This window comes from Oncorhynchus tshawytscha, linkage group LG10 (assembly GCF_018296145.1).
Source record: "Oncorhynchus tshawytscha isolate Ot180627B linkage group LG10, Otsh_v2.0, whole genome shotgun sequence".
NCBI classification, from domain to species: domain Eukaryota; kingdom Metazoa; phylum Chordata; class Actinopteri; order Salmoniformes; family Salmonidae; genus Oncorhynchus; species Oncorhynchus tshawytscha.
In genome coordinates, this window is record NC_056438.1 from 46,306,047 (window position 1) to 46,329,973 (window position 23,927).

Here is a 23,927-nt window from a genome sequence, read left to right on the forward strand (position 1 = left end):
ACGTTGTTAAAGGTTCTTCAGTCTAATGACTCACCCTCTGTATGTGTGTAGTTTCCTGACCATTGGTAGCAGCCTGGTCGCAAAGTTGACGTGATTTTGTACAGATGGCTGAAGCCCGTTTTGGATTCATTCACCCATATGAAGGAGAAGTCGTCCTCGGACGTTTGAACGAACGGATAGAAAATATCATGAACCTGGAGGCAACAGAAGATCATGGCAGTTATTCGTTTGTCGTGGCCCAACTCTTCCATGCAAATATACACCGAGTGTACAAAACATTAGGGACACCCGCTCTGGGTGACCAGGTGAATCCAGGTGAAAGCTCTGATCCCTTATTGACGTCACTTCTTAAATCCACTTTAAATCAGTGTAGGTGAAGGGGAGGAGACGGGTTAAAGAAGGATTTTTAAGCCTCGAGACAATTGAGAAATGGACTGTGTTTGTGTGACATTCAGAGGGTGAATGGGCAAGACACACTATTTAAGTGCTTTTGAACGTGGTAGGTACCAGGCGCACCGGTTTGAGTGTGTCAAGAACTGCAACGCTGCTGGTTTTTCACGCGCCACAGTTTCCTGTGTTTATGAAAAATGGTCCACCACCTAAAGGACATCCAGCCAACTTGACACAACTGTGGGAAGTATTGGAGTCAACATGGGCCAGCATCCCTGTGGAACGCTTTCGACACCTTGTAAAGTCCATGTTGAGTACAAATTGAGACTGTTCTGAGGGCAAAAGGGGGTGTTCCTAATGCTTTGTACAATCAGTGTATATGTCAACATACACCCTCAATATATAGTGTCATTTTAACAAACACTCTTATCCAGAGCGACTTACAGGAGCAATTACAGTTAAGTGCTTTGCTCAAGGGCACACTGGCAGATTTTTCACCAAGTCTGATCGGGATTCGAACCATCAACCTTTCGGTTACTGGCCCAATGCTTTTAACCACTAGGCTACCTGCCAACTGTCAATTCAATAATCAAACTCAATAGGCAAATGTTCCAAGAGTAGTTCCCAACAAGCGTCAAACCTTTATTTTTGAAAGAGCACGGATAACCAAATCTAGAGTCTTATGATTCATGCTTCCTGTTCATGCTCAAAACAACAACTGAGATGTGCCCAGCCTCTTAAGTAGTGCCATCCCCAGAAACTCTCTCTCACATTGATCCAGATGTCGGTGGTCTCCTCGTAGACAATGTAAGGGTGGACGTCCTCGGGCACGGCCTCCAGGCTCTCCTGTCTCTGGTCCGGGTCGTCTGTGACGGGGATGAAGAGGGCCGGGGGAAGCAGGACCAGCTGGAGCCTCTTCTGACTGCGGTCCAGCAGCACGGCCCAACCACTGAAGAGGGAGACAGAGAGACACTTTACCTCACTGACTGGATACAATACACCAGGCAAAAGCAAATTTGAGCCATGCGTCCTCCGGGATCGGACCCGGGTCTGTAGTGACTCTAGCCTCTAGCACTTAGACCACGGCGCCATTCAGGAGCCCCCCCCCAAAAAGTTTTCTGAACAAAAAATAAATATGGAACTGGGAACTAAGGGGCCTAGTCCAAACCATGAAAAGCAGCCCCAGATCATTATTCCTCATCCACCAAACTTTACACTATTGGGGAAGCTAGAGTTCTCGTCTGTTGGACTGACAGATGGTGAAGTGTGATTCATCACTCCAGAGAATGTGTTTCCACTGCTCCAGAGTCCAATGGCGGTGAGCTTTACACCACTCCTGCCAACGCTTGGCATTGTGCATGGTGATCTTAGGCTTGCATGCGGCTGCTCGGCCATGGAAACCCATTTCATGAAGCTCCCAACTAACAGTTCTTGTACTGATGTTGCTTCCAGAAGCAGTTTGAAATTCGGTAGTGAGTGGTGCAACCGAGGACTGATGATTTTTATGCTCTACGCGCTTCAGCAGTCGGTGGTCACATTCTGTGAGCTTGTGTGGCCTACCACTTATGGCTGAGCCGTTGTTGCTCCTAGACGGTTCAACTTCACAATAACAGCACTTACAGTTGACCGGGGCAGCTCTAGCAGGGCAGAAATTTGACGAACTGACTTGTTGGAAATGTGGCACCCTATGATGGTGCCATGTTGAAAGTCACTGAGCTCTTCATTAAGGCCATTCTACTCTCAATGCTTGTCTATGGAGATTGCATGGCGGTGTGCTCAATTTTATACACCTGTCAGCAAGGGGTGTGGCTGAAATAGCCGAATCCACTCATTTGAAGGGGTGTCCACATACTTTTGTATATATAGTGTATATGTCTACTGGAACAATGCGGTCATATCCTGCATAAGAGTAATGGTAGTAGGCACCTCCATTAGCACAGCTGATTGATGGAGATAAAATAATGATATATTCACGGGAAATGTCTTTACATACCCAACTTATCAATCGCCAAATTTCTTTCATGATACATCATGTACAAATATAATGTATATTTCTTTATTTTTTACTAAATGTTTTATTGTTGGACATAAAAGACTGTAAAAAACACCAGCAAATAAGATCCAAGTTATTTCAATTTTGGAAATCTGTTCCCACGCATAATAGAGAGAGAAAAAACCTGAGGAACACCTTCCTAATATCGATTTGCACCCCCTTTTGCCCTCAGAACAGCCTCAAATCGTCGGGGCAGGAACTCTACAAGGTGTCGAAAGTGCTCCACGGGTATGCTGGCTCCAATGCTTCCCACAGTTTTGTCAAGTTGACTGGATGTCCTTAGGGTGGTGGACCATTCTTGATACACTCAGGAAAACTGTTGAGCGTGAAAAACCCAGCAGTGTTGCATTTCTTGACACACTCAAACATTATATCTGTTTGGGCTTCCTGCAGACAAATTTGCAGTCGACAAATGATTTGTAATTATGTTCCGGCCCCCCTGACCATCCGCTCAAGAAGATATCGTCCCGCGGCAGAATCTAGATGATGATCCCTGGTGTACAGGCATGTGTTTGAGCTCAACACTAACACAACTGATTAAACTAGTCAACTAACACCTACACAACTCTAGTAACTTTCCTCCAGTTGGGAATCAGTTGCACATCCCCCATCTCTAACCAATATAAGCCAACAAAGAAACAGAGACTAATGCGTTCCCTGGGGAAACATTATGCCGTAACACTCACTATTTGCCGTCACTCGTCCATCCTGCCCGGGCGATGTACTCCGCCCCGGGGAATAGGGTGGTGAAGGGGAGAACCAGCTCCTTGTCTTGGATGCTCATGATCTGGAGACAGACAGAAAGACAGACAGAGACAGGGGAAGACAGGAACAGAAAAGGACGGAGAGAAGGACAGACAGAGACGTAATTAGTCTGCTCATAAACAATGCAGGGAGCAGAGAGAGAAATAAGAGAATGAAAGAGAGAAGTTGAAAGTAGGCAACTTACTTTGCCTTGGTTGTTAGTCTTTATCTCTGCCAGTTTGAGGGTGGTTTGTGGATTTTTACTGCCTAGAAAAATAGAAACATTCAGATAATAGATAGAGAGAAAAGAAAACTCAGGAGCTCTTCTCTTGAAATGATTTGATTAGGTCATTACCAATGTGTGTTACTACATACACACAATGTACAATCCTACATGAGTAGGCCTCAACCTGCACCAGGGGGGGAGGGACTCAACCTGCGCCGGGGGGGAGGGACTCAACCTGCACCGGGGGGGGGCTCACCTGTGCGGGGGTATCTGTAAGCATCGGCCTTCCGCTCCTCCAGGGCTGGAGAGGGAACATGAATGATCTCTACCTCCGTCTCATCCACCTCTTCATACAGCAGATGCAGGGTTTTCCCCCCATCTGAGTCTAACAGAAGGGAAAAGCAGGCTGAAAATGCATACAGATACAGCTGGAGTTTATATGACAGACATCTTCATGACGACAGTGTCTGGGGCAGGTTGAAGCCTGTACAATGTTCATCAAAGCATCACTGATTGACTGACAGACAAGACTACTTGATTACAGAAGAGCCCAATTTCTCTCACATGAAAGTGAGTGGTGCTCTACTCGTATGGAAGGAGTGGTAGATGGTGACCCTACTCACCCTCTACAGCAGATGGACTCCACCAGTAGCCAGTGAAGCGGTCAAACTCCTCCTGGATCACAAACGTGGCCACGCCCGCAGACTTGGGGTCCTCCTTCACGTTATCCAGACCTGAACCAGGGAGAGGGGATTCATTCATTTGATTAAATCTATGCAGCGTCAGCAGCATGGCATAGAGAACGTTTACAATGCCATACGACTACAGTACAACAAACGTCCAAAAGTTGCTGACCCCCCTGACCTTTGTGACAGAAGGTGAGTCTCCTCTCCTCCCCAGACTTGATGTTAGCCAGCCACAGGTCGTTGTTGTTGATAAATGCAATGAAGTTGGGCTCTCCTGGGGAGATCTTGGGGTCCATGCGGGTCCCTGAGCACTGTGTCTTAATCTCCACCGGCTTCATTGGGGCAGACTGCTTTTAAACCAGGAAACACACGGTCAGTGTACAAGGCCGTATTCATTAGGCACCAAAACGGCACAAAACAGACTGAAACAGGGAAGACCTAGACTTGTCCAATACAATGGCTTGTTCATTGTTCATTTTCCATAGAATTTTTTTTTTTTTGTTCTACAATGTGCACTAATGAATACAACCCTGAAGACAACCATATATACAGCAACAGTCATTCATTGCAGTGGCGTTGGGTGCTGTGCAGTTCGTACACTAATGCTTATCTCAACTACAGGATTTTTAAATTCCACTTATATTACGCAGATATCAATCCCAGGATGGTCATAATTGAACCACAACAGGAAATAATCAGACTGCTTGCAATGATAGATTCAGTCTTAGACAGATATGTTGACAAGTGTGAACACCGAGGTAGGCCATGTATAGAAAACAACATAACGGTAGATATGGTATCAAATCGATCCCATATAGCCAACCTATTCTCTAGAATCTATAAACTAACCACAACCTGAGAGAACTAAGGGAAGAAGTGAGTGTAACGCTGTAGAAAGCACTAGAAAAAAGATACACTAGCACACATACAGTGCCTGGTAAAAGTAATCAGACCCCTTGGATTTCTACACATTTTATTGTGTTACAAAGTGGGGTAAAAAATGTAATTTAATTGTTTGTTTTTTTTGCCAACAATCTACACAAAATACTGTAATGTCAAAGTGGAAGATTTCTTTTTGAAGATATTTGTTTTTAAAGGAATAACTCAAATATAATTGTTGCTTAAGTATTCAGTCCCTTTGCTTAGGCAAGCCTAAATTAGTTCAGGGGTAATATTTGGCATAATAAATCACATAATAATAATAATAATAATAATAATAATAATAATAATAGAGGTTGACTACACCTTCCTCTGTCCCTCATACATAGAACTATCTATCTGTAAGGTCCCACAGTCAAGTATTCAATATAAAGCAAAGATTAAACTACAAAGACCAGGGAGCTTTCCTTCATAAAGAAGGACAGTGATTGATAGATGAGTAACAATAACAAATCAGATATTGAATATCTCCTTAAGCATGGTCAAGATAATAATTATGCTGTGGGTTATGTATTAAACCACCCAGGAACATCAAAGACACAGTCATCCTTCTGAACTGACCCGCAGGACCGGAATGAAACTGCTCAGGGATGTTACCATAAGGCCACAGGTGACTTTAAAACAGCTACCATGTTCAATAGCTGTGATGGGAGAAAGCTGAGGATGGATCAACAATATTGTAGTGACTCCAAAATAATTACCTAAATGAGATTGAAAAGATTAATACAAATATGCAGAATAAAAATATTCCAAAACATGCATCAAGCCACTAAAGTAACACTGCAACAAAAACACAGTAAAGGAATACACGTTTTGGCCTAAATGCAAAGCCTTATGTTTGGGGCAAATCCAACACAACATCATTGAGTAACTGTCTCCTTAATTTCAAGCATGGTGGTGGCTGCATCATGGTATGGGTATGCTTGACATTGGCAAATACTGGGGAGTTTTTCAGGATAAAATAAACTAGATGGAGCTAAGCACAGGCAAAATCCTAGAGGAAAACCTGCTTTAGTCTGCTTTACACCATATACTGGGAGAGGAATTCACCTTTCAGCAGGACAATAACCTACAACACCATGCCAAATCTACACTGGAGCTGCTTACCAAGAAGACAGTGAATGTTCCTGCAGTTTTGACTTAAATCTGCTTGAAAATCTATGGCAAGACTTGAAAATGGATGTCGAGCCATGATCCCCAACATCTTGACAGAGCTTGAAGAAGTTTTTAAATTATAAAAAAATGGGCAAATATTGCACAATCCAGGTGTGCAAAGCTCTTAGACTGACCCAAGAAGACACACAGCTGTAATCAATCCCAAATGTGTTTTCTTAAAAGTTAGAATTTGACTTCCACTTTGACAGAGTATTTGGTGATAGATTGTTTACACAAAAAAAAAGACAAATCAATTCAATCAATTTAAATCCCACATCAATTTGAATCCTCAAGGTCATTTGAATACTTATGCAAAGTACCTTTCATACCAAGACGTTTTTCTGCCAACTTGACCAAGCCGGCAACTTTTTGCCACCTTTTCTTTATATCTGAAAGGTGTTGCCGGCAACAACGCCTGTACTTTTATTTCCATAAACCGACCTAGTCAGGATTGCTGTAATGTATTTAAAAGTCCCACCAACTTACCATCTTGGGCACGCATTAAATCATTAACATTATATTGTCGTCCAACATTAAACTTGTCCTTGTTAAGTTTGGGGCGACAGGTGGTTAAGAGCGTTGGACTAGTAAGCGAAAGGTTGCAAGTTTGAATCCCCGAGCTGACAAGGTAAAAAAAAAAAAAATCTGTCATTCTGCCCCTGAACAAGGCAGTTAACCCACTGTTCCTAGGCTGTCATTGAAAATAAGAATTTGTTCTCAACTGACTTCCTTAACAACTGACTTCCCTAGTTAAACAAAAGGTCTAATAAATAAATACATTTCAATGAAAATCACACATCTTCACAGAAATAATTTGAATGCATTTATTTTCTCCATTTAAATGTCTGTTCTGTCCTTGAGCGGTTCTTGTCTGTTGTCACAGTAATGCTTTGGCATTTAGCCTGGGGGAAATGCACATTGCCATTTCATTTGTTTTTTTTATTGACTTTCACAGGTAAATATTTAACGGCCCTTATAATTAGTTCATAAATGACAGAAACGTGTGCATATTAACCAGACTTAAACAACAAATCGCTAGTAGGCTATCTCTGTCTACAGACAAAATAAACATTGGGGCATTTGAAATCAGAGAAAGTGCACGATGATGTGACCACATCCAAAGTGGATCAAAAAAAGCTACTTTCTGAAATCACCCTACAGAAGACAGATCGTTTTAAACTTCTCTTATACGACAGTGGTTCCACACGTTACTGACACTCAAGTTGTGTGGGAAAAATATGATTTATTCTGTTATATTCCATTATATTAATTCTTACTATAAAATATGTGTGTTGATTGATCAGGGCAGGGGAATGTATGCTAAGTATGTATGTCTCTTGAATGAACAAAATGAAATAATAATTTGCACAGACCAGTAATATAATTAAACTCTAAATATACTATTCTATTATTTTGAAAATAAATTGTATTAGTTGTATGTTTCTTAGGACCTACATAAACCAATTAATAATGGATTTCTTTGTCTAGCCAGCTCATATATAGTTGAAGTCAGCAGTTTACATACACTTAGGTTGGAGTCATTAAAACTCATTTTTCAACCACCCCACAAATTTCTTGTTAACAACATATAGTTTGACAGGTTGGTTAGGACATCTACTTTCCAACAATTGTTTACAGACAGATTATTTCACTTATAATTAACTGTATCACAATTCCAGTGGGTCAGAAGTGTACCTACTCTAAATTGGCTGTGCCTTTAAACAGCTTGGAAAAATCCAGAAAATGTCTTGGCTTTAGAAGTTTCTGATAGGCTAATTGACTTAATTTGAGTCAATTGGAGGTGTATCTGTGGATGTATTTCAAGGCCTTCCTTCAAACTAAGTGCCTCTTTGCTTGACATCATGGGAAGATCTAACGAATCAGCCAAGACCTCAGACAAAAAATTGGTTCATCCTTGGGAGCAATTTCCAAATGGCTGAAGGAACCACGTTCATCTGTGCAAACAATAGCACGCAAGTATAAACACCATGGGACCACACAGCCATCATACCGCCCAGGAAGGAGACGAGTTCTGTCTCCTAGAGATGAACGTACTTTGGGGCGAAAAGTGCAAATCAATCTCAGAACAACAGCAAAGGACCTTGTGAAGATGCTGGAGGAAACATGTACAAAAATATCTATATCCACAGTAAAACAAGTCTTATATCGACATAACCTGAAAGGCCGCTCAGCAAGGAAGAAGCCACTGCTCCAAAACCGCCATAAAAAAGCCAGACTACGGTTTGCAACTGCACATGGGGACAATGATCGTACTTTTTGGAGAAATGTCCTCTGGTCTGATGAAACAAAAATGAAACTGTTTGGCCAATGACCATTGTTAGGTTTGGAGGGGAAAGGGGGAGGCTTGCAAGCCGAAGAACACCATCCCAACCGTGAAGTACGGGTGTGCCAGCATCATGTTGTGGGGGTGCTTTGCTGCAGGAAGGACTGGTGTACTTCACAAAATAAATGGCATCATGAGGAAAGAAAATTATGTGGATATATTGAAGCAACATCTCAAGACATCAGTCAGGAAGTTAAAGCTTGGTCGCAAATGGGTCTTCCAAATGGACAATGACCCCAAGCATACTTCCAAAGTTGTGACAATATGACTTAAGGACAACAAAGTCAAGCTATTGGAATGGCCATCACAAAGCCCTGGCCTAAATCCTATTGAAATTTGGGGGCAGAACTGAAAAAGCATGTGCGAGCAAGGAGGCCTTACAAACCTGACTCAGTTACACAGGCTCTGTCAGGTGGAATGGGCCAAAATTCACCCAACTTATTGTGGGAAGCATGTGGAAGGCTACCCGAAACGTTTGACCCAAGTTATACAATTTAAAGGCAATGCTACCAAATACTAATTGAGTGTATGTAAACTTCTGACCCACTGGGAATGTGATGAAAGAAACAAAAGCTGAAATAAATAATTCTCTCTACTATTATTCTGACATATCACATTCTTAAAATAAAGTGGTGATCCTAACTGACCTAAAACAGGGAATTTTTACTAGGATTAAATGTCGTGAATTGTGAAAAACTGAGTTTAAATGTATTTGGCTAAAGTGTATGTAAATGTCTGACTTCAACTGTAAGTGCCAGAACATATCTGACAATGTTTTGAGTTGCCAACTTTTTATTCGCCATACAGGAAAATGGCTATGATGGCTATGATGGCTATGGTGGCTATGGTGGCTATGGTGGCTATGGTGGCTATGGTGGCTATGATGGCTATGGTGGCTATGGTGGCTATGGTGGCTATGGTGGCTATGATGGCTATGATGGCTATGGTGGCTATGATGGCTATGGTGGCTATGATGGCTATGGTGGCTATGATGGCTATGGTGGCTATGATGGCTATGGTGGCTGGCTATGGTGGCTATGGTGGCTATGGTGGCTATGGTGGCTATGGTGGCTATGATGGCTATGATGGCTATGATGGCTATGGTGGCTATGATGGCTATGGTGGCTATGGTGGCTATGATGGCTATGGTGGCTATGATGGCTATGATGGCTATGGTGGCTATGGTGGCTATGGTGGCTATGATGGCTATGGTGGCTATGGCTATGGTGGCTATGATGGCTATGGTGGCTATGATGGCTATGGTGGCTATGATGGCTATGGCTATGGTGGCTATGATGGCTATGATGGCTATGGTGGCTATGGTGGCTATGGTGGCTATGGTGGCTATGGTGGTGATGGCTATGGTGGCTATGGTGGCTATGATGGCTATGGTGGCTATGATGGCTATGATGGCTATGATGGCTATGGCAAGCTGCTAACTTACTGTTGTGAATGTGAAGAAATGAAAGCAGCGGATGGTCTAAATTTAAACAGAGGAATTAAGAACCGCTGATGTAGGAAGGGCTTTATGAATGCACTTGATTGATAATAAAAGGGGGTAAAGCTCACAATGAAGCCGTTGTTTCCCCCGTCCTGACAATAGAAGAGGCTGTTGCTGGCCTGGAAGAGGAACAGGCCGGTCTGGGAGTGGTAGTCGTAGGAGGTGATCCCAAACGCTCCCAGACGCTTACGCTCCCGAAGCAGCTCCTCCTCCCGGGAATAGGCCCCCTGGTGCGGTGTGGCCTGGAAGTGTTGGAAAGAGGGGAAAGTCATTTGTATGAGTGTTTGTGTATGTATGTATCCCACAACTGTTGCTAGTGAGTAAAGATGTAAGGGACAATATAGGATGGATCACAATAATTGTTTGCTAAAATAATAATTGCTTGCCAAAAATGTAATTTCTGTAATGGCAATCCTGGTTAGAGGTAACAATCCTGGTTAGAGGTAACAATCCTGGTTAGAGGTAACAATCCTGGTTAGAGGTAACAATCCTGGTTAGAGGTAACAATCCTGGTTAGAGGTAACAATTCTTTGCATGAACTGCCTACATTATTACTAATATTATTTGCTAATTGTGGAAACTAAGATAAGCAGGATGTTTTATATATATATATATATATACAGAAAGTATTCAGATATATATATATTTTACATATATAATTTATACTATATATATATATAAAATGTATTATATATATATAGGATATTTTATATATATATATATATATACAGAAAGTATTCAGACCTCTTGACTTTTTACACATTTTGTTACGTTCCGGCCATATTCTAAAATGTATTAAATATGTTTTTTCTCATCAACCTACACACAATACCACATAATGACGAATTAAAAACAGGTTTTTAGACATTTTTGCAAATTTATATATTTATTTATATAAGTATTCACACCCTTTGCTATGAGAATCAAAACTGAGCTCAGGTGCACCCTGTTTCCATTGATCATTCTTGAGATGTTGCTACGACTTGACTGGAGCCCACCTGTGGTAAATTAAATTGATTGGTCATGATTTGAAAAAGCACACACCTGTCTGTCTATTTTAGGTCACACAGTACTGAGAGATTCTTGATGAAAACCTGCTTCACAGTGCTCAGGACCTCAGACTGGGGCGAAGGTTCAACGACCCTAAGCACACAGCCAAGACAACGCAGGAGTGGCTTTGGGACAAGTCTCTGAATGTCCTTGAGTGGCCCAGCCAGAGCCCGGACTTGAGCCCGATGGAACATCTCTGGAGAGACCTGAAAATAGCTGTGCAGCGACACTCCCCATCCAACCTGACAGAGCTTGAGAGGATCTGCAGAGCAAAATGGGATAAATTCCCCTAATACAGGTGTGCCACGCTGGTAGCGTCACACCCAAGAAGACTCAAGGCTGTAATTGCTGCCAAAGTTGCTTCAACAAAGTACTGAGTAAAAGGTATGAATACTTATGTAAATGTAATATTCCAGGTTTATTTTTTTAAATAAATTTGTTAAAATTTCTAAAAGCCAGTTGTTGCTCTGTCTTTATTGCGTATTGTCTGTAGATTGATGAGGGAAAAATCCATTGAATACATTTTAGAATAAGGCTGTAACGTAACAAAATGTGGAAGAAATCAAGGGGTCTGAATACTTTCCGAATCCACTTTATATTTTTTAATAGCTATATATAACACAAAAAGAGGTGAGGGCGATGGAAATGCTTTTGACGGTCGATTTGCTTCCGTTCGAAGGGTGGCACTATGTGCTCTTTTCAAAGGATGAGTCCCGGGCTCTCTCGAGGGGCCCTGGGATCGGGGGTGGTCTGCCGATCACAGGGATGACAACCCAACTTGGGAAGGGGAGGGGTTTTAGCGGGTGGAATAGTGGGGAACAATTGGAGGTTTACTTCATAGCAATGCAAATATAGTACAGCTATATGGACACTCAATCACCATAGTACTTTTTAAAATGGTGAGTTTACAAACATATATTATGATAAATAGATTTGAAACTTGTATCTCATCATGGTGAAATAAGTATAGCCAGTTGTAACTAATGGCTTAGCAGATAATAAGAAAAAGGCAATCAGTATTTACCTGGCTAAAAGAGAAGGAATATAATATCTATTGTTTACAGGAAACTCAATTAACATTTTTTTTAGATAGATAAGATAGATAGGAGAGACTTGAGTGACCAGCTGGAGGAAGATGACACGACAGCACCCTTCTCAGGGGATAGGTACTCAGTGTAAAGCCAATTATTACACAGCTGGGCCCACTAATTGCTTTGTGTCTTCCTCTAGATAGGTGTGCCATGAGAGGAGCTAGGGGAGGATTGGGAATAGAGACGGGGACCTGTGAGGACGTCGGTTTTTCCTACCTCCAGAGAAAGTTCTGTGACCGGGCACCTGGTCTCTCTGTTAACCTAGGCAGGCTTTAGGTAGACAGAAGCGTTCCTCCTTGTAACTGTTATGTGTAGACGATAGTCTAAGACAGGAGTAGCTGTTTGCGGTTTTGCTTTAAATTTTTGCCCACGGCCTTTTGATTCTCGGCTTAGTTTGTTGTTTTTGTTACGCTGGTGTTTCAGCATTGGAAGTTCCCTAGACTGGAGTTATCTTGTCGGGCAAAAGACCCGTTTAGTAAACAATACGACAACAAAAAAGGAACCACAACCACTCGTCTGTTCATTTTATGCCTCCTGTGTTACGGTGTTTCAGACAAGCTGATCAGTTCTAAACGGGTGGAGAATACAGGCACTTTGAGGCAAGATCACAACCTTTCCCCTTTCCGGTGGCTGTGATTTATAATATATATTTTTTTTTCCCCCAGAAGCCCACTACACCAGCTGATGTAGAAATTCTTTGCTCATGCCTGTCAGCTAACGGCCTGCGCCATCGCCCAACAGGAGACCATAGACCTCCTCCGGTCCGAAATAGCAGACCGCCTGTCTCCCGGGGACCGTAGGATGCCTTCCACCCCCAAGCCATAAGACTGCTACTCCCTGTTTATTATCTATGCATAGTCACTTTACCCCTACCTACATGTACATAATACCTCAACTACCTCATACCCCCGCACATTGGCCCTGTCAAATCAAATTTTATTTGTCACATACACATGGTTAGCAGATGTTAATGCGAGTGTAGCGAAATGCTTGTGAAATGCATATATAGCCTCGTTATTTTATTGTTGTTATTTTTTCTTTAGTTTATTTAGTCAACATTTTTCTTAACTCTTTTTCTTAAAATGCATTGTTGGTTAAGGGCTTGTAAGTATTTCACGTTAAGGCCTACACCCGTTTTATTCAGCACAGGTGACAAATACAATTTGATAAATGTAGCTGTGTGGCACTAGCAAAGGCTCTAAAATGTCAACTGCGGCACTCACTGCAACTAAACTATACCGAAATTAAATGACCACATTATAGACGTACCCTAAAACCAAATTGAAATCTGATAGGTGACAATATTAATTGTCAAATTGTGAATGACGAGACTAAATGAACAGTGCAGTGTTTGTAGGCTCATTGACACAGAAGCAGGGAATGGAGCAAATGCTTATTCTTACCAACAAGTGACTTTTTGAAATCCTCCTAGTGAGACGCATGCAAGAGACCACGGGCCACAGACTATATGGCACAGGCTTGACTAGTTAGATGTGCGGTTTTAAATGATCAACCGCGGCGCTTTCCATGGTGCTGAATCTCCGCTTTTTGCTGCTGTTGCGTGTCCGTTTCTTTAGCGCAGCATCGGATATGCCACAATCAGTAGGTAGGCTAAAACAAACGTCATTTTCAGTAGGCTGTAATAACCTCATCATTACCAGTTGGCAAACAGTGCTTCATAGGCTTAAAACTAGGCTACATCAACGAAATAGCCTAGTGTGTTGACAGAGAACTTTGAGTTGATTCAATTGCAGCAAATACCACAAGAAACCTGTGTTCCTCTGTATATTTACCAATTTACAGTGGTATAATCATGTCAGATTTTTGGGGGTGGTATTATACGCTTTATAACATTTCCGCTTTGAATGGGAATACCGGGATGCACGGTGAGGCTTGCAATTTTCTCGGGAAGGAAAAAGTGTTGATTTTGGGAAAATATTCAGCCCTAGTTTGGATGTCATTAGGTTTCAGTGGAACAAATTAGATAAGTGATATTCACCTGGAAGTGATCCAGCATCTGTTTCCACGACAACACCAAGAGGGCCTCTTTCCGGATCTTCTTGGGGATTTCGGAGTAGAGCAGTGAGTTCTCTCTACTTCCGTAAGACATCCCTAGTAGAGAGATACATTGGAATTGAAAACGAGTTAGGTGACCAAGGTACAACTTGCAACACGGTGCAGTTAATTGTAAAAACACAAGTGGTACTCAATGAACCACTGATTGAGCAATAGCGTGACAGTCTTCAGTGGCAGGTGGTTTTGAGCTCACCGAGGTAGTACAGGCGATGGGAGTGGGGGCCTGACTCATCGTTTTTCTGCACAAACTGGAAGTCATGGGGTGCTTTGTTGGCGATCATTCCCGAGTACTTCCTGCTGCTGTGGATGATGTCACGCAGGCCATCCCACGAGTGCTTCTCCACGTAGAACTGAGACGGGACGTCCTCCATCTCCACCACCTCTGTGCTCTCTGTTAGCCCGTCCACCGCCGTCATATTCACTTCTAAACAACTGAGGGGGGGGGGGGACAACCCAGAGACAACCCACTGGTCATTTACATGCTCACAAACGACACTTGCATCTGGTATGGAAACACACACAGACAGAGACTCACACATATGTCTCGGCCGACACAATGGGTTATCTAGTACAGCGTTTCCAAACCCTGGTCCTCCAGTACCCCCAACAGTTTCGTTGTGGCCCTTGACAAACACCTCACTCAACTCATTGAGGGCTCGATGATTAGTTGACAAGATTAATCTGGTGTGCTTGTCCAGGGTAACAATAGAATGTGTACTGTTGGGGGAGGGGGTACTGATCTAGCACTCCTATTCGCACAGGTCATTTGAACACACAAGGACACCATACCTTTTCCAGTAAACTTCTGTTTTGTTCCCACGCTTCACTTTCTTCACTCTGTGCATTCACCGGCCAACCAGCCTCGACCAGACTCTGCAACCTAAAGTTAACCATTCAAATAAACAGGGGGAAATCTTATAATATAATGTCTTATGGACATTGAGCAACACCTACCTATAAATCCAGGTGTCATAATCAACGTGACAATCAGGCATGCAGTAAAGGTTTGGAATCTCGGGAGTGGTAGAAAGTAGCAGCGGCATAAGGAATGTCCCACATTCCATTGCTGGTATAGATGTTACAGGAATAAATTTTTATCTTATTTTTTACCTTTATTTAACCAGGCAAGTCAGTTAAGAACAAATTCTTATCTTCAATGACGGACTAGGAACAGTGGGTTAACTGGGGCAGAGCGACAGATTTGTACCTTGTTAGCTCGGGGGTTTGAACTCGCAACCTTCCGGTTACTAGTCCAACGCTCTAACCACTAGGCTACCCTGCCGCCCCATGACACTTTAGCTAACATACTGTATAGTGAAAGTAAAAACAAAGTCAATCAAAAAGTTTAAATAAATAAATCTTTACTTGGCTCATCGCCAGAAGGGGGTAGAATTATATAAGTATGGATTTCAGCACCCCGCGGAAGGACTGCATTTGTACAGGGACAAACACACAGGTATGTTTTCCAGAATATTTTTTTTTACAAGTATCGACTGATTGTGACTCAATGTTGCCAGAAAATCGCGCAACCATTTATCAATACTCAACTCCTCCTCGATATAAGAGAACGAAGATGAGCGCTCCTCGGCTATACTGCCATGAGGATGATAAGCGCAACATCGTTCACGAATTGCAGCACTCCAGCGATTCGTTCTCGAGTTAAGTTTGTTGAGCAGACGCTGTGTATGTTTTGGTTCTACAAAGCTGTGTCCATCATAGCATTCGGTAATCAATTAATTGCATTCATTCTTGCACCATGCGATCATTTATCACTTCTCAACATGTATTTTTCTTCTCTATGATGCCTGCGCGCATAGTCCTAAATGTATGACAGAAGGTTGTTTGGTCGGAGCACGTATCTTGGGTCACCGGAGGAGCGCGTATTAATCCTGATGTAGAATTCATTGCGTCCAGCAGCTCAAACGAACCGCTAAAATTAACGAGTCACTCAGGAAAAACTCATTCTGACTTTTGAGTCAGAAAAAAGAGTGGTTCAAAAAGAACGAATTGTTCGCAAACTGAACTACTAATTTTGAGACAAATATAGATGTTGAATTGACGGCTTTTCCTAGTGGGTTGTGTTGATGGGATTTTCAGAGTACTTGTTATTCATCGGTCATTCCCTTTCAGATGATGTAAAAGAGAAAACATTCAAGTACTGGATGTAAAGGGAATCTGAACACCAATTGCTATAGAATGCTCGGTGTCAATTACACAAACCTACCCGCCTGGCCTGTACAATTTCACATTGAAGGTCCAGAAGGAGCTGATGGGTGTGTAAACAATATGACAATTGCTCAAAATAGCCATCAGGTAGGTTAGGGTATAGATGCACAAATTGGTCCTAGATCCGCAAGGAAAAACCAAGGGGAAAGGAAAATATGGGCAGGCTCGTGGAGTTGGATTAGGAATGGGTAGACCTAAACTGCACCTTACAGAAGAGGTACAAAGAAGTATCACTTTTGCATTTGGAAAGCAGGAAGTGATAGCTGACAAGCTGTTGTCATCCACACATCGCCTGTCTTGGAGCCTCATATTTGGAGCATAGACCATGTACACTGAGTATGCCAAACATTAGGAACACCTGCAGGGCCTGGACTCTACAAGGTGTCGAAGGCGTTCCACAGGGATGCTGGCCCATGTTGACTCCAATGCTTCCTGCAGTTGTGTCAAGTTGTCTTTATGTCCTTTGGGCAGCGGATCATTCTTGATACACAGGAAACTGTTGAGTGAAAAACCCAGCAGCTTTGCAGTTCTTGACACAAACTGGTGCGCCCGGCAACTACTACCATACCATGTCCAAAGGCACTTAAATATGTTCTTGCCCATTCACCCTCTGAATGGCACACATACACAATCCATGTCTCAATTGTCTCAAGACTTAAAAATCCTTCTTGAACCCGTCTCCTCCCCTTCATCTACACTGTCTGTGATGGAAAGAGCAGGTGTTCTTTTGTATACTCATTTGTATATAAATGGAGTGATGACTACACAAATCTGAGTCACTGTGATTTCCTCTCCTGTTCATAACCCTTTGTTAAAGGAGATTCCAGATTTGAACTCAAATGTCTACCGTTCTAAATATCAGATAGGTTTGGCAGCTAAAATGGGGAAAGGAAAACAGGGAGGGGGAAATAATTTAATGACCAGCACGACATAGCCTAGTTAGAAGCTATCTTTGTTCTCATCAAGAGCCGAGGTCACACAAAAACTAACTGTTTACTGCTGCTAGCTATAGTACAAGTTGGCAACAATCTCGTGATTAGCTACATTGTATATCTAATTGAACGTACGTGTTACAGAAAAACCGCAAGCTAGCTAGCTACATAATACCGCAACATTTCTTAGCTAGGCAGGAAACATTGTAACGTGACAGCTCTCTCATGACAGTTCTCGGGTTTACCAGCTATGAGTTAGCTGGTTCCATAGCAAGCCTGTCACTCTAGCTACATCCTCCTGTCGGAAACGAGTTTAGAAGCGAATACTTACCAATCCGGCTACTACTTATTTCCCCAACTATCCTTGGCTTTATTAGCTAGCTATTAAAAAACAAATATTAATAGAGCTAAAGGTTGCGTCCATGGCCCAGAATGTGTAATAAAGTGAATAGCGTCTCATCAGCAACACTAAAGAAGTACTTCCGGGTTACGGTATTTCGAAAATGTTCAAATATAAAAGTCCCCATGTAAATGTACAATAACCTAAATAAGTGTCAATAAATTGTATTTATTCATGATATGAAAAATAATTGTCTAAACATTAACAATGATTCAGATTTGTTCATATTTAAGTGACATTTGCATTAAATTTGGGTTTTAAATGTCCCCAATGAGAATCACTGTATATGGAATACATATTGGCTTATAGAGCAAAAACTATTCTGGGGGCAGCAGTAAAATTATTGTAGGGAATACTCAGTAAGGTCTGTGGAGTGTATATATGGTGTCATTTCATAGGGCTCTGAATAATACGGAGTGTTGCTGGCCTTTAACTGTGGTCAAACAGATTCAAATTGGGTGCCTGGACACTATACGGTACAAATATAACACTACAGAAAAACTATTATTTGTGCTGATGTAAAGTGGGGTGGGGAGAACTTAGTAGCATCTGTAGAATCTGTAGATGGTGTTTTTTCATGGGGGACTGAGGTCTTTATGCCCAGCAACACTTTCTACTCCACCCATTCTATTGGTCTCAATGCAATACACTGTAGGCCTATAAATTACATATTGGCTTATAAAGAAATAAACTATTCTATGTGCAGAGGTAAAAGTGTGGTTGGGAGTACTCAGTACGGTCTGTAGAAAAGCACCTTCGAATTACCCGGTGGTATTCATGTTCCTGAAGTAATTGCCTCTATACATACTAAACTATCAACACTCAAAAAACAATCACAATAAGGTAACCTTTTCAGTCAAAACAAAAAACGAATTTAAGTACAATTTTAACATAATGAATATCAACCAGGCTATAGGTACACAGTCACTACAGTCACCAATTTAATACAATGTGTCCATTTAAAATTAATGGTAAAACACACTCTAGGATACATTCATTTGTTTCAGTGGAGTCCAGACAACTGCTTGTGGATTGCCCATTGGGCCAGCTGTGTTCTGGTGGTATAAACCTACTTAACCAGTTTAATAGAATGGGAAGCCCATCCACAATTGATCAGCAGGCAATTAAGTACAGCCTGTTTTTGTTTTGTTGTTTAAAAAAAACTATGCTAAGCAGCCTGTTAGAAGGTCTGTGAGAGGGCTTTGTGCGTGCAGGAACAGTCGGGTATGCTTTTTTTTACAGAATAGTGTAGGTTAACAGGAAGAATAAACCAATATCACAACATGCCTTGCTCATATTGATATCAAACAGTATCGATATCATATCAAATTATCGATATTGGTGCTAACCACTATATAAAATAAATAACATATTTATATTTAAATATAGTTCAATTATTAAGCCTATATAGTGTACTCATACTCCTTGATCTATTCCATATTTTGTAGTATTACAGCCTGAATTGAAAATGGATGAAATGGATTTTGTTTTCACACCCATCTAAACACAATAACCCATAATCACAAAGTGAAAACATGTTTTTAAGACATTTTTGCAGAATTTATTACAGAAATATCTCATTAACGTAAGTATTCACACCCCTGAGTCAATACATGTTAGAATCACCATTGGCATCGATTACAGCTGTGAGTCTGTCTGGGAAAGTCTCTTAGAGCTTTGCACACCTGTATTGAACAATATTTGCACATGATTATTTTTTAAATTCTTCAAGCTCTGTCAAGTCTTGCCATAGATTTTTAAGCCAACTTAAGTCAAAACTGTAACTAGGTCACTCAGGAACATTCAATGTCGTCTTGGTAAGCAACTCCAGTGTATATTTGGCATTGTGTTTTAGGTTATTGTCCTGCTGAAAGGTACATTTGTCAACCAGTATCTGTTATAAAGCAGACAACCAGGTTTTCCTCTATGATTTTTCCTGTGCTTAGCTCTATTCCGTTTCTTTTTATCCTAAAAGACTCCCTAGTGCTTGCCGATAACAAGCATACCCAAAACATGATGCAGCCACCCCCATGCTTGAAAATATGAAGAGTGGTACTCAGTGATGTGTTGTGTTTGATTTACCCCAAACATAACGCTTTGTATTCAGGACATAAAGTTAATTTCTTTGTCAATTTTTTTGCAGTATTAACTTTAGTGCCTTTTGCAAACAGGATGCATGTTTTTGAATATTTCTCTTCTCTACGGGCTTCTTTCTTTCTTTTTTTCACTCTGTCATTTAAGGTTAGTATTGTGGAGTAACTACAATGTTGTTGATCCATCCTCAGTTTTCGCCTATCACAGCCATTAAACTCTGATAACTGATTAAAAACTGATAAGTAACTGATTTAAAGTCACCATTGGCCTCATGGTGAAATCTGCGAGCAGTTTCCTTCCTCTTTGGCAACTGAGTTAGGAAGGACACCTGTATATTTGTAGTGACTGGGTGTAAACACCATCCAAAAGTGTAATTCATAACTTCACCATGCTCAAAGGGATATTCAATGTCTGCTTTTTTTACCCATCTACCAATAGGTGCCCTTCTTTGTGAGGCATTGGAAAACCTCCCTGGTTTTCGTGGTTGAATCTTTGTTCGAAATTCACTGCTCAATTGACTGACCTTACAGATAATTGTATGTGTGGAATACAGAGATGAGTACGTCATTCAAAAATCATGTTAAAAATTATTATTGCACACAGAGTGAGTCTATGCAACTTATTATGTGACTTGTTAAGCAAACTTACTTCTGAACTTAGGCTTGCTATAACAAAGGAGTACTTAGTGACTTATTGACTCAAGACGTTTCAGCTTTTCATGTTTTACTAATTAGTAAAAATGTCTAAAAATATAATTCCACTTTGACATTATGCGGTATTGTGTGTAGGCCAGTGACACACAATCTCATTTAACTAAATCCATTTTAAATTCAGGCTGTAACACAACAAAATGTGGAAAAAGTCAAGGGGGGTGAATCCTTTCTGAAGGCCCTGCTGTAGCTTCATTTCGTCAGTCTGCTGTATCATTCAAGCTTAAAATCTTAACTTCTTTCAAATAAGTAATTTCCTCTCCGATAACTCACGTAAAACAGTCTTGCATGCCATTGTGAAAAAGCGTGTTCACATTGCCCTCTCATAAGACTGGTTTAGAGAACAAGCACACGCATACATCATAACTGCTACTGTTTCTAAAAGGCAGAGGCTGCTGATCCAACTTTTCTCGACCTTGCTTCTCGGCGGTGCAAAAAGGCCTACCCATGAGAACTTTTTTAAATACTGTACCTGCCGCTATTTTTTTAACCTTCCAAAATGTACCTCATCTGACAAAACACACTTCCTCGCTTATTTCGAACGTCAACCTCCAGTTACATGCTGCTCATCTGATTCAATTGGCATGGAGCTTACGATGTCCTCACCTGATAAACCTCGACCACAACTTTCTGCCTCTAAATGGTAGTATTCATTCCCAATATCTTAGGTGTCTGATTGGGCTCCACCACTGACACTCCATCATGTGAACTATTGGATACATCAGGTTGAAGATCGGAAGCAGGTTCTTAATGCTCAAAAGGGTGTACATTTTGTTGGCAGTCTGAGTGTCTTGTTTGAACAGTTGACATTCCCTCATTTAAACTCTCCACAGGCAATAGGTTTTGTACCTGAGCCTCATTTACAGTGCCTTGGGAAATTATTCAGAACCCTTGACTTTTTCCATATTTTGTTATGTCACAGCCTTATTCTAGAATTGATTATATTGTTTTATCCCCCTCATCAATCTACACATAATAACCCATAATGACAAAGCAAAACCAGCTTTTTAGACATTTTTGCTCATTTATATATTTTTAAAAAGTGAAATATCACATTTATATAAGTATTCAGACCCTTTACTCAGTATTTTGTTGAAGCACCCTTGGCAGCAATTACAGCCTCGAGTCTTCTTGGGTATGACGCTACAAGCTTGGCACACCTGTATTTGTGGAGTTTCTCCCATTCTTCTCTGCAGATCCTTTCAAGCTCTGTCAGGTTGGATGGGGAGCATTGCTGCACAGCTATTTTCAGGTCTCTCCAGAGATGTTCGATCTGGTTCAAGTCCGGGCTCTGGCTGGGCCACTCAAGGACATTCAGAGACTTGTCCCGAAGCCACTCCTGCGTTATCTTAGCTGTGTGCTTAGAAAGTGAACCTTCACGCCAGTCTTAGGTCCTCCCAAAACATTCCCACAGCATGATGCTGCCACCACCATGCTTCACAGTAGGGATGGTGCCAGGTTTCCTCTAGACGTGACGCTTGGCATTCAGGCCAAAGAGTTCAATCTTGGTTTCATCAGATCAGAGAATATTGTTTCTCATGGTCTGAGAGTCTTTAATTGACTTTTAGCAAACTCCAAGCGGGCTGTCATGTGCCATTTACTGAGGAGTGGCTTACGTCTGGCCATTCTACCATAAAGGCCTGATTGGTGGAATGCTGCAGAGATGGTTGTCCTTCTGGAAGGCTCTCCCAACTCCACAGAGGAACTCTAGAGCTCTGTCAGAGTGACCATCGGGTTCTTGGTCACCTCCCTAACCAAGGCCCTTCTCCCCCAATTGCTCAGTTTGGCTGGGCGACCAGCTCTAGGAAAAGTCCTGGTGGTTCCAAACATTTTCCATTTAAGAATGATAACAATGGGTTTTCCAATTGGCCATTGCAAAGTTTTGGCAACTTCCTACAAAAATTGGAAATAAAATGTTTCATTATGCTGCATTATAGAAAGTATTGCCAATGAAATAGAATAATAATCCAAACATTTATTTTATTTTAAAAAAGGTGATTCTTAACTTTCTGATCCTCCCCAACATCCCTGACACCCCCAAACAATTTATGTTTCAGATTTGGTGGTTCAACAGCATTATTTTCATTTATCATCTGTTGTGTCAAATCATTCTGATCTATGCATTTAGAGTTAACTATCACCACAGACAACAGCGTCACTATCAGTACAAGAGTAGGGCAGGCCAGGGCTCATGATTGGGATATCCATTGCAGTGTGTTAATGCAGTGTAGCCACACCATCCCAGCAGCGCAAAAACTCAGAAAGGAAGTTAAAAATATAACTTTGCCCTGTGCTTCTCCGAGCATGCACTTCGTATTGCCTCGGTCCCTAGGCCTACAGAGTTCCACAGTATGAGTCATAATAACCATACAACCTAGCAGTCAAACAGGGAAATGGTGTCAGTCATTTTCCCACCATTTTTATCATATAGGATTTTTAGAAACCGTTAACATGGTTTGACGTTTTGATAACGGTGCAAATCTCTCTAGGACACGGTGACTTTTATCAATACATTCGCACGCATTTACCCTTAAAAAAAATTAACTGCTAATGTGGCTATCAAAAATAACTACAAATACCGCAGTGATCTGGACAGCCTGCCGAATTTAAGAAAAGGTAAGAATCTCTGGATTAACTATATAATGTTATATATAACTATATACATTTCGGGATTAATAAATTGGCTACATTTCTTTCAATTGACAATTCTGTGAACTATCTTGTGCAATTTTTAAATTGACACAATACCCGTTAGCATAGGTGTCAGCTGGAGATGACGTGCATAGATTTGTCGTCTGCTTTGATGCTAATTAGCATTTTAGAATCTGAGAGTGAATAGAGCCAAATATATTGTCAGAGAGAGATTTACATGGCTATCAAAACCGTCATGCTAGGCTACGCCTGCACGAAACACAGACCTTATTTTTGTGTGTCTAAAGTACCCTATGGGAATTTCCTATTATGACACCTCCACCGTGGGGCTAATCAACAGAATAATCAATTGATTGAGAGAAACCACACTAAATATACGCACATTAAATAAGCTCCCAATTGGCACAGTGGTCTAAGGCACTGCATCTCAGAGCAAGAGGTGTCACTACAGTCCCTGGTTTGAATCCAGGCTGTATCACATCCGGCTGTGTTTGGGAGTCCCATAGGGTGGTGCACAATCGGCCCAGGGTCGTCTGGGTTGGGCCGGGGTAGGCCATCATTGTTAGTAAGAATTTGTTCTTAACTGACTTGCCTAGTAAACATTTATATATATATATATATATATATATATATATATATATATATATATATATATATA

General features: G+C 41.4%; 1 protein-coding gene across 4 annotated transcripts in view; it reads right to left on the minus strand.

The window, feature by feature from the left end:
- The window catches only part of LOC112260302 (dipeptidyl peptidase 9-like), a 33,346-nt gene extending 15,458 nt beyond the window's left edge, over positions 1-17,888 (minus strand). Inside the window, exons 1-12 of one of the 4 annotated variants that reach the window (XM_042328621.1) lie at positions 17,745-17,888; positions 15,045-15,135; positions 14,449-14,687; positions 14,179-14,291; positions 10,107-10,280; positions 4,278-4,446; positions 4,037-4,147; positions 3,670-3,798; positions 3,393-3,454; positions 3,130-3,230; positions 1,162-1,339; positions 35-194 (exon numbers count right to left, since the gene is read on the minus strand). In XM_042328621.1, coding sequence (XP_042184555.1) covers positions 35-194; positions 1,162-1,339; positions 3,130-3,230; positions 3,393-3,454; positions 3,670-3,798; positions 4,037-4,147; positions 4,278-4,446; positions 10,107-10,280; positions 14,179-14,291; positions 14,449-14,687; positions 15,045-15,100 — 1,492 coding nt within the window. In that variant the 5' untranslated portion in view covers positions 15,101-15,135; positions 17,745-17,888. Of the gene's footprint in view, positions 1-34; positions 195-1,161; positions 1,340-3,128; positions 3,231-3,392; positions 3,455-3,669; positions 3,799-4,036; positions 4,148-4,277; positions 4,450-10,106; positions 10,281-14,178; positions 14,292-14,448; positions 14,688-15,044; positions 15,136-17,744 lie in introns of those variants that run through there. The other 3 variants (XM_042328620.1, XM_042328622.1, XM_042328623.1) reach the window with 3 other exon arrangements.
- Positions 17,889-23,927: the final 6,039 nt, after the last annotated feature.